General features: G+C 39.1%; 1 protein-coding gene across 1 annotated transcript in view; it reads right to left on the bottom strand.

Annotated features, from left to right (window-relative positions):
* Positions 1–3,938: 3,938 nt before the first annotated feature.
* XK (X-linked Kx blood group antigen, Kell and VPS13A binding protein) overlaps positions 3,939–15,915 on the bottom strand; it is a 52,022-nt gene continuing 40,045 nt past the window's right edge. Inside the window, exon 3 of the mRNA XM_065914779.1 lies at positions 3,939–7,772. Within this exon, the coding sequence (XP_065770851.1) occupies positions 6,946–7,772 (827 nt within the window). The 3' untranslated portion in view covers positions 3,939–6,945. The remainder of the gene's footprint in view (positions 7,773–15,915) is intronic.

Below are 15,915 nucleotides of genomic sequence, written 5' to 3'. Positions count from 1 at the left end.
TGGGGAAAGAAACTGAAAAAGAGTGCATACATGTATATACAATATAAAAGATTCACTTTGTTGTTCACCTGAAACTAACACAACATTGTAAGTCAATTATACACCTCCAATAGAAATTAAAGAAAAAATAATAATTCCCCTCACTCTCAGTTACAAAGGAGGTCTTTTAAGGTCACCTCCCACATGATGGCAGTTGAATTTTTAACACTTGTTCAAGGTAGGGACTGGGGGGGGGGGTAATGACAAAGTTACTTTAAATACAGTGACACTTTTAATCAGTCTTGTTCTATCACTCACAACAGCATCCTCAAAGGTGTGAAAAACAATTGTACAAATGTGTGCCAGACATCTCTGAATAGTATCAAACATCCCTCGTCAGTGGAGAGGAGCGCAATACTTCTGCAATTGGTGGAGGTCTGCAGCTCTCCAGCTGAGCACTGTTGTGCTAAAAAATTCTGCCGCTCTACTTCAGAAGGTCACCTTGTTGGGAGAAGGCCAGAAACACCAGGGCAGCAGTTTCCTCTGCAGTGGACAGGGCGGAGGGGTGAGGTGGGAGGCGGAGGGGGTGGTGATGGTGGTGGGGTGAGGCTAGTCCTGTAGCCCCACTCCAAAACAGAATTTCTAAATCCTATTTTATTTCTTCAGTACCATTGCTCCTGAGAACCCGATTCATTAACTGTCAAATTTAGGTAATTAAAATAGGAAGCTGAGTGATAAGAAATGAAACCAGTATGCATAATGCAGATGTCTATGGAGGAAGATATTCCCAGGGCTCGAGCAAGCAGGCTAATCAGGAACTTCAATCAGGAACTCATCATTTGGAGACAGACAACTAATTCAGGACAGGAGGCAGGGAGGGAGCAGAAGCACAGGCAGAATCTCAAAATCTCTCTGGATGAATCTCTCGTTGGGAGAAGGCAGATGCTGAAACCTCACACGGGGGAGTCTGGGTGAGAAGTTTTTTGAAAAAATCCACTGCAAAGAGATGCTACTGCATCCTGCTGTATACTCCTCAGGGATGCTCTGGGTACAAAACCCGGCTTAAAACAGCACTGTTTTAGACCTCCTTGGTCTAGATCTCCAGAGCATTTCTAGAGAAATGACCACACAGAGAGGATGACAGGGAGACAGAAGGCATCCCCTTAGGTAGCCTTCTGCAGTGGACACACACATTCTTAGCAGGTTAGAGGCCTAGTCTGATGGGGTTTCTTGTGCCCCAGGCAAGAAGGGATTGGGAATATTTCTGAATTCCCAGCTCTTTTCATATCATATGCTGATATGAAGTGCCTTTTTTGAAAAAAGGCTCAAAACATCACTCATTATAGTGTTTAGAGTTGGTATTTCTGAGCTCTTTCCCAGTTGGAAAGTTGTTCACAGAGAATACAGTCTCCTGGAATGGGGCACCAGGAAAAATGTGGTCATGGAGGAATAACATATACTGTACTTCCCTCACCTGCTTCCAAATCTTTAGAAACTTGGGCCTAAAAACTGTAAAATGAACTATCACAGTGGGACGGGAGCAGGGTATGAACTACACGTTCATGTATTAAACAGCCAACCCTTGATGGTTAAGATGGGGATCCATGAAAAAGCATCACCCTTAAAAAGCAGAGACATTACTTTGCTGACAAAAGTCCCTATAGTCAAACCTGTGGTTTTTCCAATAGTCATGTATGGATGTAACAGACCATAAAGAAGGCTGAGTGCTGAAGAACTGATGCTTTCCAACTGTGGTGCTGGAGAAGACTCTTGAGAGTTCCTTGGACTTCAATGTGATCAAGCCAGTCAATCCTAAAGAAATCAACCCTGAATATTCATTGGAAGGACTGATGCTGAAACTGAAGCTCCAATACTTTGGCCATCTGATGTGAAGAGATGGTTTATTAGAAAAGACCCTGATGCTGGGAAAGATTGAAGGCAAGAGAAGGGAGAAGCAGAGGATGAGATGGTTAGAAAGCATCACCAACTAAATGGACTTGAATTTGAGCAAATTCTGGGAGACAGTGGAGGATAGAGGAGCCTGGTGAGATGCAGTGCATGGGGTCACAAAGAGTCAGATGCAACTTACCAACTGAACAACACAGTTTGCCAGTAAACATCCCAAATTTATGCTGTTAAGCTATTAGTACTGATAAAATGCATGTTTTCTTCAAATAGATTTTCAAAGTCTGCTCCAGTTTTCCCAGCTTTTATAGGGAAGTTAAAATTTTATCCTAACTTTAAACAAAGAGAACTCATAGAAGAGAACTGAGTAGATTCACATTATTAAGGAAGGTTTCTGGAAACAAATGAATTGATTTAATTGTTAAATGGAATATGAACTCTAGATTAGATACCAGTATCATAATCACGTTGAATTTCCAGAATTTGATCACTGTTCTATGGCTAGGTAAGAAAATGACTTTGTTCAGTGTATAAGAGAATACACAGTGAAGTGTTTAGGAATAAAAGGGAAAAAGAGTGAAAGTAAGAATTATAAAGTAAACATGACAAAATATTAATACATGAAACTGAGTGAAGGATAAAGGAATTCCTTGCACTATTCCTAAGGCTCTTCTATTAGCTTGAAATTATTTCAAAATAAAACATGTACAAATACGATATGAAATAATTTTAGAATGACCTACTTAAACACTACTCTTGTTGACCTTCTGTTTTCTCAAGGGGTTGACTTAACACCAAGAGATCTCTTCTGAAAGACTTGTCCTATAGCTAAGTCTTTGCAAATTGCAAGGCCACCTTCAGAGGCAAAGAAATGATTGCAACAATCCTTGTCTAGTTCATGCTCCAAAAATGACCCCTTTAATAACTGATTGTTTTGGTTTTTAGATTCCACATATAAGTAAAATAATACAGTATTTATCTTTCTTAAAATAAACAAAAAAAAACCCCTCATAGATATAGAGGGCTTCCCTGGTGGCTCTAGGAGTGGGTGATGGACAGGGAGGCCTGGAGTCCTGCGGTTCATGGGGTCGCAAAGAGTTGGACATGACTGAGCGACTGAACTGAACTGAACTGGTGGCTCAGATGGTAAAAGCGTCTGCCTGCAATGTGGGAGACCTGGGTTTGATCCCTGAGTCAGGAAGAACCCCTGGAGAACGAATGGCAACCCACTCCAGTGCTCTTGCTTGGAAAATTTCATGGATGGAAGAGCCTGGTGGGCTATGGTCCATGGGGTCGCAAAGAGTCGGACACGACTGAGCAACTTCACATAGATATAGATAATAGACCAGTTGGGGGTGGGTGGGTAAAATCCATGGAGAGGATCAAGAGGCACAAATTTCTAGTCCTAAATAAGTCACAGGATATAATAAACAGCATGATGACCAGAGTCAACAATATTGTACTGCATATTTCAAAGTTGCTAAGAGAGTAAATCTTAAAAACTCATCACAAGAAAAAAGTTTTGTAATTTTGTATGGTGACAGATGATAAGTAGAATTATTGGTTATCATTTTGCAATGTATACAAATACTGAATCATTATACTTGTACATCTGAACCTAATATGTCAAGTATACCTTAATAAGAAAAAATAATGCATTTTGACATGTAGAAAAAACCTGATTTTTTTTCCAACCACAGATCATCATTTACAATTTGACTATTTGCTTATGTAACTATTAAGTCACTCATTTGATATCTTATATTTCTGGATCAGTATACCACTTATGTTTGAGCAGAGTTTTAGGATTTAGCAGTGTAGCTTTAAAAAATGGGATAAAGGTTTATAAAACAATCAGAGGAATTTTATGGACTGTTGGTGTCTTGCCAGGCAGAGCACTAACACTCTCAAATTTTTCATCCCACAGACAAAATTTCCAGATGAGATTACAAAATCATAATTAATCACAAAAAAACCAGTTTCAATTTTGTTTCTAAAATAGTCCCTGAAGTAAAAAAGTCATGCAAGGACTCTAAGGAATGAAAAAGCAAGGAGAAATTGAAAAATTAATTTATTATATGAAGAAACATAAACAATATTTATTAGAGTGAATGGCTGCTGAGAAGCAGCCTGCAAAAGCTCTCATCCACAATGTACAGGCTGAGAAGTACTGATACATACACTCATAACCATAGCACTAATGTTCTAAGGAGGCTTCCAAGGAAATGTTGCATTTGACAATCAATTTTAAAGTTTATTTTTCCCATTTACAAGGCTGAAAAGATTATATCCACATTCAATTAAAGTCTAGCAGGATCAGGCATTCAAATTGTAAAGCAAAATTAACAAAAGATGCTGTTATATCCTTTATAAAACATGACAGATACAAAAATGATAAGCTCATCTTCTATCAAAAGCAATTTCTCAAATTTCAGTGGGTCTTTTTCCTCCAAGTACTATATGCTTGAGTGCTAATTGTTTAAGTAACTGATGGTAAGGGAAAGAACAACTCCTGAGTTCTCTCCAAGAGTAAAGACCATTTACACTTGTCCTTCCATAAGGTCAAAGGCCGACATATTCCCTGAAGACACTCATGTGAATGATGCTACTTGTTTCTTTTCTAACAGTAAAACAAAAACAATAACCTGTTTCGGGATTTGAGTAACTATAAAAACAACTTCTTTAAACATGCATGGCACTTTAAAAACATTTTCAAAGCATTTTCACAGCTATTATTTAAATTTGTTCTGCTGACAACCTTGTGAGGTAGGCGGGGCAAGAATATCATGCAAATCTGATGGGTGAGGAAACTGAGGCAGAGAGCAAGTAAGTAATTTGCTGGGTTATCAAGTTAATGCCAACCTCTATACTGCACTGTCTCCAGGAATGAAGAAAGTCTAAACATGTTTCATGACCTTGTTTCAATATATTCGGAGGAAATACTTCACTTCCATCCAGTCAAATGATAGTGATTCAGTTGGTGCATCTCTTATGACAAGTTAAGGCATGTAATTAATTAGACAAAGCACTGAGAGTTTTAAAAATTGGAATTATAACTGAAAAAGACGTTTTAACTCTCAAGATAGGAGGAGATTTGCTGGTCTGTTTGTCTTTAGGGTAACCTAGTTCTGCATAATTTTGCTTTTTCAGAGGTATAATATAAATTATTAAAAAAAATTTCTCAGCTCACCAGGATTTAAATTTTTGCCATGAAAAAAGCAGTGGTTTCTTTCCCCAAAGTGACTACATGTATATGGTCCCAAAGTGGGGGTATCTGCATATGAAGAGTTAAAGATAACAAAATGTCCAATTTAGTTACCAAACCTTATAAATATCCTTATAAATGTGGCTTAAAATTGGGCTTTGGGAGTGTGACAGACCATCACTGTTAGTTTGATTTGGGGTCACTCAATATGCTTATCTACATGCTACATTAAAATGATTTTAAATGTATTTGAAGGCCCAGATTCTGTAATGGTTCTTGAGACAGGCTTCCAAATGAAGCCTGGGGAAGTACCAGTCTCTCCATCCTGGTCTAATTCTGACCACAACTCCTGCTCAAACTCACCATTTTAACCTGTTCCCTGACAAACTAGCTATTAGAAACTGGATGGTTCAGAAAGCTCATCCATTAGGGTCCTAAGACTGTCAACCCTGACTGATCTGCAATGTCCAGCTTTGCCAGTAACAGGTCACCTGCTCCCAGATATTTCATTATCAAGGTTTTTATGGTAGAAATCATGGCACTAGATCCAGGCATTTTTCCTGGACAACTGAGGAGATTCTACAGATCCTTTTACGAAAGAAACAGGGTTCCAAATTAAAGGAGAAATTATACTGAAGATAGGAGAGTGTAAGAGGATAAAATTGAAGTTCTTATTCAAATTAACTCATAATCGTACCAAATCAAGGTACATTCAGTTAAAGATAAAAATTTTCTGGTCATGCCATCTCTTTGTAAAATTTAAGTTTCTGAAGTCTGTATCTAACTGAAGGGGGGAACTCTGCTCCTTCAAATAATGAAAATCAAAATGCCCTATATATCTGTGCTAAGTGAGAAATCTCTATGGAGTTTTCTAGAAGAATTTAAATTAACCAAGGTAACTCTTGTCTGAAACTTTCCTGACAGGCAAGGAAGAGGTGGAATAAAGACTTGAGTTTTGTTTTCTTAAGACAAATCCTAGCCAATTCTACTAGGAATTTCCAAAACTGTAGGATGGGATTGAATCTTGAAGAGGTTAAGCCTACCTTCTAGCAGATTCACATCTTCAACCATCACAAGAAGGTAAGAATTCTGCTTATAAAAGCCAAAATCATTTTGATATTTTAACAACCCCTTTGATCCAGAGTATCTCCAACATATTGAAGGAACACAACTTTTCTAAAACTCTACAGCTTCTGTAACCAAACTGAGAATTTAATTTTGCATCCATGGATTCTTAAGAATACAGTATGCAAATCCAGACTTTTGAGTCAATGAGAAATAGGAGGCCAAGGTTGCTATTGTTGGTTATGTACAAAGAGCCCTAATGAGATGAAAATAGAATATTTGTCTATTCAAAAATCAAACTTGAACAGCCTTCTCTGAAAACTCTGACAGGAATGATGTGGCTGATGGCAAAAAACCCCAGTGACCATTTCTGGTCATCAGACAGCTCTTAGGTGAGAACTCTTCTCAGGGTAATAAAACATTAGGCTAACTAAACCAGCAGTCCAGAAAACTAGAACGCAAGAAATCCCCTGTCCTCATTCTACGTGACGGCTCTCAACAGCCAACTCAGATATCATGGGTACTTTGTCAATGACAAGGTCAGTGACGTATGGGAGAACATGGTCAACTGTGAATGGTGGTGCTTTAGGCTGCTGCTGCAACACTCACGGGTTCCCCTGACTTCTCTCCATGGTTCCCACTCACCTGCCCAAGAGCTCTCTAAAGGGAGCAACTCACAAGGAGCTGAGAGCTAAATTCCTGCTTTGTTAATTGTGCAGGGCCCATCACTTGCATGAACAGGGATCAACCCAGCAAACACTACATCTGGGCCTCAAGAGACTCGGGTCCCATTAGGCAGAAGAGAGCTCATCAGTATTTAAGATCTGGCTGGGCATGGAACTTATTTTACTGCTAGAAGGGGTCTCCTCTCTGTCTGCGGGTGACCTTAGATCTGTCTTTTCTGCAGACTCGCAGGATTCCCGCCGCCTGCGGTGACAGCAGGCACACTTTAACCACTCCTGAAAGCTTTCAGAAGCACTGGAGGAAAAGAGCTTTTTGCACGGGTGGAAGAACTGATAGAACACAACCATGAACAGAACGGCTGTGCAGTACCCAATGAGCAACTGCAACATTAGCAGGGGTGCGCACACATACATATAGATGTCAGTCTTGTAAAGATACCACATGAGGAGGAGGAAGGCGTTCTCGATGAACCTCACCATGTAGTATACCAGGAGCCGGTACCAGTTCTGAGACTTGCTGATGAGGTCGGGGTTGTTGATTTTCAGCTGCACCGCCGACCAGCAGAACATGTTGATCCCGGCGTAGAGGAGGGTGAGGAAGCACAGCACAATGGTGGTGCCCAGCCGACTGAAGGCCTTCTCAAAGTTCTCAGGGAAGGGGGAGCCACTGCACCAGAAGAGGATCCAGGGGTAGAAGAGGAAGCCGAGGAAGTTGATGAGTATGTCTATGACCACCCAGGCCTTCAGGACAGAGGTAAAGAGGACCAGGACAATGACTCGGGTGACAATCTCAAAGCTCCTCCAGAGGAAGATACAGACATAGGCCAGGGGCTTCACCTTGACATCATATTCATCATATTTGATCTTGATGGCTAGGATGTTACAGCGTAAGGCTCCGTACACAATGGACAATAGGGAGAGGACCATGAATACACCTGAGGAGAGAAGAGAAAGAGTGCTCTCAAGTCTCACCTCCACCAAGAATCCTCCTGTGGCAGCCATGGTCACTCCCCTACCCACACTCCTTGGACCCTTCTGTTTTATGTGCACAGGTAGACATCCGGCTGTCAGGGTCACTTACTGTGCCTGAGGGCTTCTTTTCAGGGTTGCAGAAGTCTGCTGTGCCCAGGTGCCAGGTGGGCAGAAATGCCCTGGAATTAATACCCCTGGGAGAACCCTTCAATACCCCAACCCTAGCCCTGAGAAGAGCTGGAATATACCAAACCAAATTTCCCGACCCTTTGGGTAGAATAATTTGGAGGTGTGTGTTCTGTACTCTTGGGGTTGGCCAAAAAGTTCCTTTGTGTTTTTCCATAGCATTTTAAAGAAACACCAAGTGAACTTTTTGGCTAACTCAGTATTTATCAGTGTTTCCTCACAGGATTATTTTCTAGTCACCCACAGAAACTGATGTCTAATAATGCTCCCTTTATTGGCCACTTTCTCTTCCCTGTCTCACTACCCTTCTCCCATGGTTCTTACACCTTCCTCTAGAAAGACCTGTGTTCAGATTCCTTGTCTTGGTCTACTTCACAGTCAACTGAAACTAAAACACCTTTGGACTCCATCTTGCTGTGTCTGAATATGGAGAGTCCTTTACACGATCCCCAAGAAAAAGAAATACAAAAAGGCAAAATGGTTGTCTGAGGAGGCCTTACAATAGCTGAGAAAAGAAGAGAAGTGAAAAGCAAAGGAGAAAAGGAAAGATATACCCATTTGAATGCAGAGTTCCAAAGAATAGCAAGGAGAGATAAGAAAGCCTTCCTCAGTGATCAATGCAAAGAAATAGAGGAAAACAATAGAATGGGAAAGACTAGAGATCTCTTCAAGAAAATTAGAGATACCAAGAGAACATTTCATTCAAAGATGGGCACAATAAAGGACAGAAACAGTATGGACCTAACAGAAACAGAAGATATTAAAAAGAGGTGGCAAAAATACACAGAGTTAGTTCAGTCGCTCAGTCATGTCCGCATTCTGCTGTTTCTAATTTTTATTAGAAGGCAAGACATCACTTGAGGTAAAGCTAAAAGGGAGGTCGTGGCAATATTCCAAATAGTTGCCACACTTAAAAAGCTTCTTCCCACTCAATTCCGGCCAAATGAACTCCTCCAAATAAAGTCTTCCTATTTCACAAAGAAATTCATTGTTATTAGGAATGAATTTTCTCATTTCCTGACTTGACACCAAAACCTTAATCTCTCTGTTAAGTGATGGAGAACATTTTATTCCTCAGGATTCCTCTTAGAAGGGGAATTCTATTTGTAGGGCAAGGTCAGCAGTTTCTCTGTGGCTTTGGAGAGAGAACCGAGGCTGTTCCCAAGATGGAGACCCACTGCGAAGTGGGTGTTCTCTGTAAAGTGACTACTCTCCACTGGATCTTCAGTAAAATGACCGAATTCACAAAATGCTTGGGTGGAATAGATTTTTCAAAAAATAGCTAATGACTTCAAGGCAGGAAGTGAAACAATCTGAAGGGGTACAGTACACAGTGGCAGAGGGAAATTGGAGGACTTAGAACAGGAAGCTTCTGGAAATGGAAATCTCAACCAGATTCTGAGAGGCTGTGACTTTTGCCTCTTTTGCTCTTCCCTCAGTAGACAATGTGTCTTTCTTACTATTTGGAGCCAGGATCTCCACCTGTACTGTACTCCATCACTTGCCTTCTCCAAAGTCGTACTCAATTATGATCTTTCTCTTCTAAATTTTCAACTGCTCATAGACATCATGGATACCTTTACATCATCACTTGGTACCTTGGGTTTAGTGCAAGCTCTTAGAGGTAGCCACTGTTTCATACAGATTTTTACTACCAGCACCTAGCATAGTGACTGGCACAAAGTTGGTAACTGATACATGTATGTTGAATAAATGAATGAATTGAAAACTGTATAATCCATGCTGCTGCTGCTGCTAAGTCACTTCAGTTGTGTCCGGCTCTGTACGACCCCATAGACGGCAGCCCACCAGGCTCCCCCATCCCTGAGATTCTCCAGGCAAGAACACTAAAAAAAAAAAACAAAAAAACCCTGAACATGGAATTGAAGCGCTAAACCTCTCACAGATGCAATTTAAGTGAGAACTCTTAAAGCCCCTTCCCAGAGGGTGACTTCTGGGGTTATAGGCTTCCTATGCAAATATATCTGCTTTATGTGCCTTTCTCAATCGTGAAGTTGCACCTGTTTCCAACACTTCCAGAAAAGTAGGATCCAAATTAGAAAAAGTCTTTGAGATCTAAGTTTAGGCTCTAAAGAATCTCTTTTAGGTACATGAGAGACTTGCAAAACAAGGTTAGGAACAGAGTGATTTCTGATCCCAGGAAGAACTAAGGAAGCTAAGTACTGCTTCAGGATGTGGGGCAGGATTAAGGATTAAGACAGGATTAAGACAAGTCTGGATTATCTCAGCAGTGGTATCACCCTGGTCAGTTATACAGATCACTGTTCTTGCTGGAACCCATGGCTTACTCTTACTGGAGTTATTTTTGACCACTTATAGGACCCTGTGTTCTGCTTTAACTCCACCCCAGACCCTGACAACTACAAACTGTTAATGAAAAGATTGAAAATGAGCGAGATCATCATCACTTTGAGCTCACGCCTATATCTGCCACTTTTCCTCTTCAGCTGCTATCACAAATATTGCTTTGGTCCTTTATTTGAACAGCTTCCTTGAGACATAATTTACATACCATACGATTCACAATTTATAAACTGTATAATTCACTGTTTCTTTAAAAGTAGATTCACAGATATGTGCAACTGTCATCAGAGTCACTTTTAGTATGTTTTCATCACTTCAAAAAGAAATCCTGTACCCTTTAACTCTCATTCCTCTATCCCTTCCCCCACCCGGTCATGAACAACCACTAACTACTTTCTGTCTCTATAGATTTCCCCATTCTGGACTTCCATATGAATAAAATCATGTAATGTGTGGTCTTTTGTGACTGGTTTCTTTCACTTAACATAACATTTTCAACATTCATCTACACTGTAACATGCATCAGCCCTTCATTCATTTCATGGTCAAATAATATTCCATTGTATGGATATACTACATTTTATTTATCCATTCATTAGTTGATAAAAATTTGGGTTGTTTCCACCTTCTGGCTATTGTGAAGAGTGCTGCTCCAAACATTTGCATATGAACATGTTTTTACTTGGGTCTATAGGAGTAGAACTGCCCAGTCATATGGTAACTTTATGTTTAATTATTTTGAGGAATGGCCAGACTGTATTCCAAAGTGATTGAACCATTTTACATTCCCACCAGTAGTGTATGAAGGTTATAATTCCTCCATACACTCACTAATGTTTGCTATTATTACTAACTTAAATTTTTATTGTTAACTTTTTTATTTTAGTTATGCCAGTGGGTGTGAAGTGGTAACCTTTTCTGATTTCAGTTTCCATTTTCCTAATGACTAATAATATAGAGTATCTTTTCGTGATACCATAAGAATTGATGCTTTTGAATTGTGGTGCTGGAAAAAACTCTTGAGAATCCCTTGGACTGCAAGGAGATCAAACCAGTCAATCTTAAAGGAAATCAACCCTGAATATTCATTGGAAGGACTGATACTGAAGCTGAAGCTCCAATACTTTGGCCACCTGATATGAAGAGCTGACACGTTGGAAAAGACCCTGATGCTGGAAAAGACTGAGGGCAGGAGAACGGGGTGACAGGAAGAGATGGTTGGAAGACATCATAGACTCAATGGACATGAGTTTGAGCAAACTCTGGGAGATAGAGAAAGACAGGGAAGCCTGGCATGTTGCAGTCCAAGGGGTTGCAAAGGCTCAGACATAACTTTGCGACTGAACAACAGTCTTTTCATGTGCTTATTGGCATTTGCATATCTTCCTTACTTGCTTTGGTTCTTAGCTATAGAACAAACTCATAATAATTTCACATCGTCTCATATGTATCCCCAAAACTCTGCCAGAATTCAAAGGCCAGTTTTGCACAGACTGACTTAAGAACAATATATTAGCTTTATCAACAGCTGTCAATGAGCTTTTAAAATGAAAAAAAAAGTATAATTTGATCTTATCATGTTTTTAAAATTCCCTTTAAAATGCATTACAAAGCAAAAAAGAGAATTTCCATGCTGGCAATGGCAGATTAGTTTGTTCTGGTCCAATATTTCTGCCAAGAACAACTGTACAAACACCTGTTCAAAGGCATCAGAGATCTACCAAAGCCCTCAGTACTTTGGAGCTAAGATCTTAAAGAAAAGTCCTAAGAGAAAATTCTGAAGCTGCTTTTCCCCTTGAGACATTTGCCTGTATGATAGTAGTGGTTATACTATTACAGAATCTGAACACAGCTTTCAGCAGTCTCTCAAATCTGGTGAGTGTGGGAGAAACTATTGACATTCTGGCTCTACAGTGGTCCTGGATACAGCCAAAGATTTCTGGTGGGCACCCCAAAGACTAGACACTAGGAGTAAGGGTGACCAGAAATAGATAATCCCTCCTAACAGCTGAAGTACAATTTTAACCAACTCAAGTTATGACTGAATCAGTTCAACCTGTATCTAATCCAATATTTGCAACAAACAAAAGTAAAATCTTCCTGGAGAGAGACAACTCATCCAGAGCTTCAAATTATCTCTATTTTTACTACAGATATCTGACATTTAACTAAAAGTACCGCGGCATGCCAACAAAAAAAACAAAAGAAATGATCAAAATCCAAGAATTGAAATATACCCATAAGAAATAGAGATTCTGTAATTATCTGACATGGACTTAAAATATTCATAATTAATGTATGCTCAGGAAATTATGACAAGATAGAGAATTTATCAGAGACTGGAAACTATTCTAAAAACTAGGATAGTTGATATGAAATGAAACAAAAATTCTAGAACTGAAAAATAAAATAAGTGCAATTAAGAAATCAACAGTGGCTCTGATATATTAGAAACAGCTATAAAGATATATAGTACTAAGTAGAAGGCAAATCAGAAGAAAATGGAGAAACAAAAAGCATGAGAGACCTACAGAAAAGCAAAAATGTTGGCGAGAGAGACAGAGACAGAAAAGAGAAGAAAAAGAATGGCTCAGAAGTCATACTCAAAGTGATAAAGTCTAAGAATTTTCCCAAACTCCTAAAATATCAAACTAGGATATCAAACTCCAAGTAGGATAAATACGAAGAAAACCTCAATAAGCATACATATCCTGTTAAAATTGCTGAACATCAAAGTCTAAATGAAAACCTTAAAAAGCAGAAACAAACAAAAGTGAGACAAACTTCAAAGGAGCAACAATAATAACAGCCGGCATCTCAACAGAAATAATGGAAGCAAGAAGACAAAAGAATGGTAACATGAAAGTGGGAAGAAAACAACCACTAACTTAGTTTCCCATATACAGAAGTCAAGGGTATTTTATGACAAAACAAAAATGAGGGTATTTGTCACTAGACCTGACTGAAGAAAATATTAAAGGTAGCATTTCAGACCAAATGAAAATGATCCCACATGGAAGCATGGAGAGACATGAAGGTCTGAACAGGGACGGAAAGGATAAATGTGGCTGTTGTTTAGTTTCAGTTGTGTCCGACTCTTTGTGACCCTACGGACTGTAGCCCCCAAGGCTCCTCTGTCCATAGGATTTCCCAGGCAAGAATACTGGAGTGGGCTGCCGTTTCCTCCTCCAGGGAATCTTCCTGACCCAAGGATCAAACCCACAACTTATGCATAGACAGGCAGATTCTTTTTTGCTGAACCATCAGAGAAGCCCCAATAATACAACTCAATTTCTATAATGGCTTGAACAATCACTTCACACATACACACACCCCACGAAATGGTCACTAAAGACATCAAAAGGAAGTTAAGCTCATTAGTCATCAGAAAATGCAAATTCAAACTAAAACATCCATTGTATTACTGAAAGTAAAAGCAAGTGCTTGTAAGACGTGGGGCAACTTCAATTCTTACACACGGCTTGTGGGAGTGTAAAGTGTTATAACCACTTTTGTAGTTTCGATAGGAGCTAAACACAGGTGTTTCCTGTGGCCAGTAATTCTACCCAAGTACAGATGTAACAGAACTGCATATATATGTATACAAAAAAGCACGTATGAGGATATTTTAGTAGCATTATTTTTAATAATCCCAATCTGAAAATAATCTATTAAGAGAGGAATGTATCATGTGGTATATTCATATAATGGGATACTACACAGCAACGCTAAAAAACAAACTTCTGTTACAAGCCACAACATGGATAAATCTCATAAATATTATGTTGAATGAAAGATGCTAGACCTGATTCCACTTACATAAAATTTTTACAAAACAGTATAAATGAATCTGTGATGTTAGAAGTCAGCTTTCATTTTTATTTTTATTTTATATTGGAGAATAGTTGATCTATAATGTTGTGTTAGTTTCAGGTATATGGAAAAATGGTTCACTTACACATAAATATACACATCTATTCTTTTTGAGATTCTTTTCCCATATAGGTAATTACAGAGCACTGAGTATAATTCTTTGTACTATACAGTAGGTCCTCAGTGATTATCTATTTCATACACAGCAGTGTGTATAACCCCAACCTCCTAATTTATCCCTCCCCGCCTACCTTTCCCCTTTGGTAACCATAAGTTTGTCTTCTTTTTTTTCCCCATTTATTTTTATTAGTTGGAGGCTAATTACTTTACAATATTGTAGTGGTTTTTGCCATACATTGACATGAATCAGCCATGGATTTACATGTGTTCCCCATCCGATCCCCCCTCCCACCTCCCTCTCTACCTGATCCCTCTGGGTCTTCCCAGGGCACCAGCCCCGAGCACTTGTCTCATGCATCCCACCTGGGCTGGTGATCTGTTTCACCCTTGATAGTATACTTGTTTCAATGCTGTTCTCTCAGAACATCCCACCCTCGCCTTCTCCCACAGAGTCTAAAAGTCTATTCTGAACATCTGTGTCTCTTTTTCTGTTTTGTATATCATAAGTTTGTTTTCTAACTCTGTGAGTCTGTTCCTCTTTTGTAAATAAATTCACCTGTATCATTTTTTAAGATCCCACATATAAGTGATTCCATATGATACTTGTCTTACTCTGACTTACTTCACTTAGCATGACAATCTCTAGGTCCATCCATGTGGTGCAAATGGTATTATTTCATTCTTTTTTGAATGAATGGCTGAATAATATTCCATTGTATTTATGTACTACATATTTATCCCTTCATCTGTCAATGGATATTTAGGTTGCTTTCATGTCTTGGCTATTGTAAATGGTGTTGCAATGAAGAGTTGGGTACATGTATCTTTTCAAATTAGAGTTTTCTCCAGATACATACAAAGGAGTGGGATTGTGGAGTCATATGGTGGCTCTATTTTTAGTCATTTAAGGAACCACCATATTGTTCTCCACAGTGGCTGCACCAATTTACATTCCCACCAACCATGAGGGTTCCCTTTTTTCCATACCTACTGCAGAATTTATTGTTTGTAGACTTTTTGATGATGACCATTTTGATTGGTGTGAGGTGAATCCTCCAATAGTTTTGATTTGCATTTCTCTAATAATTAGTGCTGTTGAGCACCTTCTCATGTGCCTGTAGGCCATCTGTATGTCTTCTTTGGAGAAATTTTTATTTAGGTCTTCTGCCCATTTTTTGATTGGGTTGGTTGCTTTTTTGATATAGAGCTGGAAGAGGTGTTTACATATTTGAGAGATTAATCCCTTCTTGGATGCTTCATTTGCAAATATCTTCTCTCATTCTGTGGGTTGTCTTTTTGTTTTATTTATGGTTTCCTTTGCTATGCAAAAGCTTTTCAGTTTAATTAGGTACCATTTGTTTATTTTTATTACTCTAGGAGGTGGGTCCAAAAAGATATTGCTGCAATTTATGTCAGAGTGTTCTGCCTATGTCTTCCTGAGTTTTTTTTTCCTTTGAGTTTTATACTAGCCATTCTAACATTGACGTCTTTAATCCATTTTGAGTTTACTTTTGTGTATGGTGTTAGAGAATGTTCTAATTTCATTCTTTCACATGTAGTTATCCAGTTTTCCCAGCACCACATATTGAAGAGGGTACCTTT

This window comes from Muntiacus reevesi, chromosome X (assembly GCF_963930625.1).
Source record: "Muntiacus reevesi chromosome X, mMunRee1.1, whole genome shotgun sequence".
Lineage (NCBI taxonomy): Eukaryota > Metazoa > Chordata > Mammalia > Artiodactyla > Cervidae > Muntiacus > Muntiacus reevesi.
The sequence above is the reverse complement of the archived record's forward strand: the minus strand, read 5'-3'. Positions and strand labels throughout refer to the sequence as shown.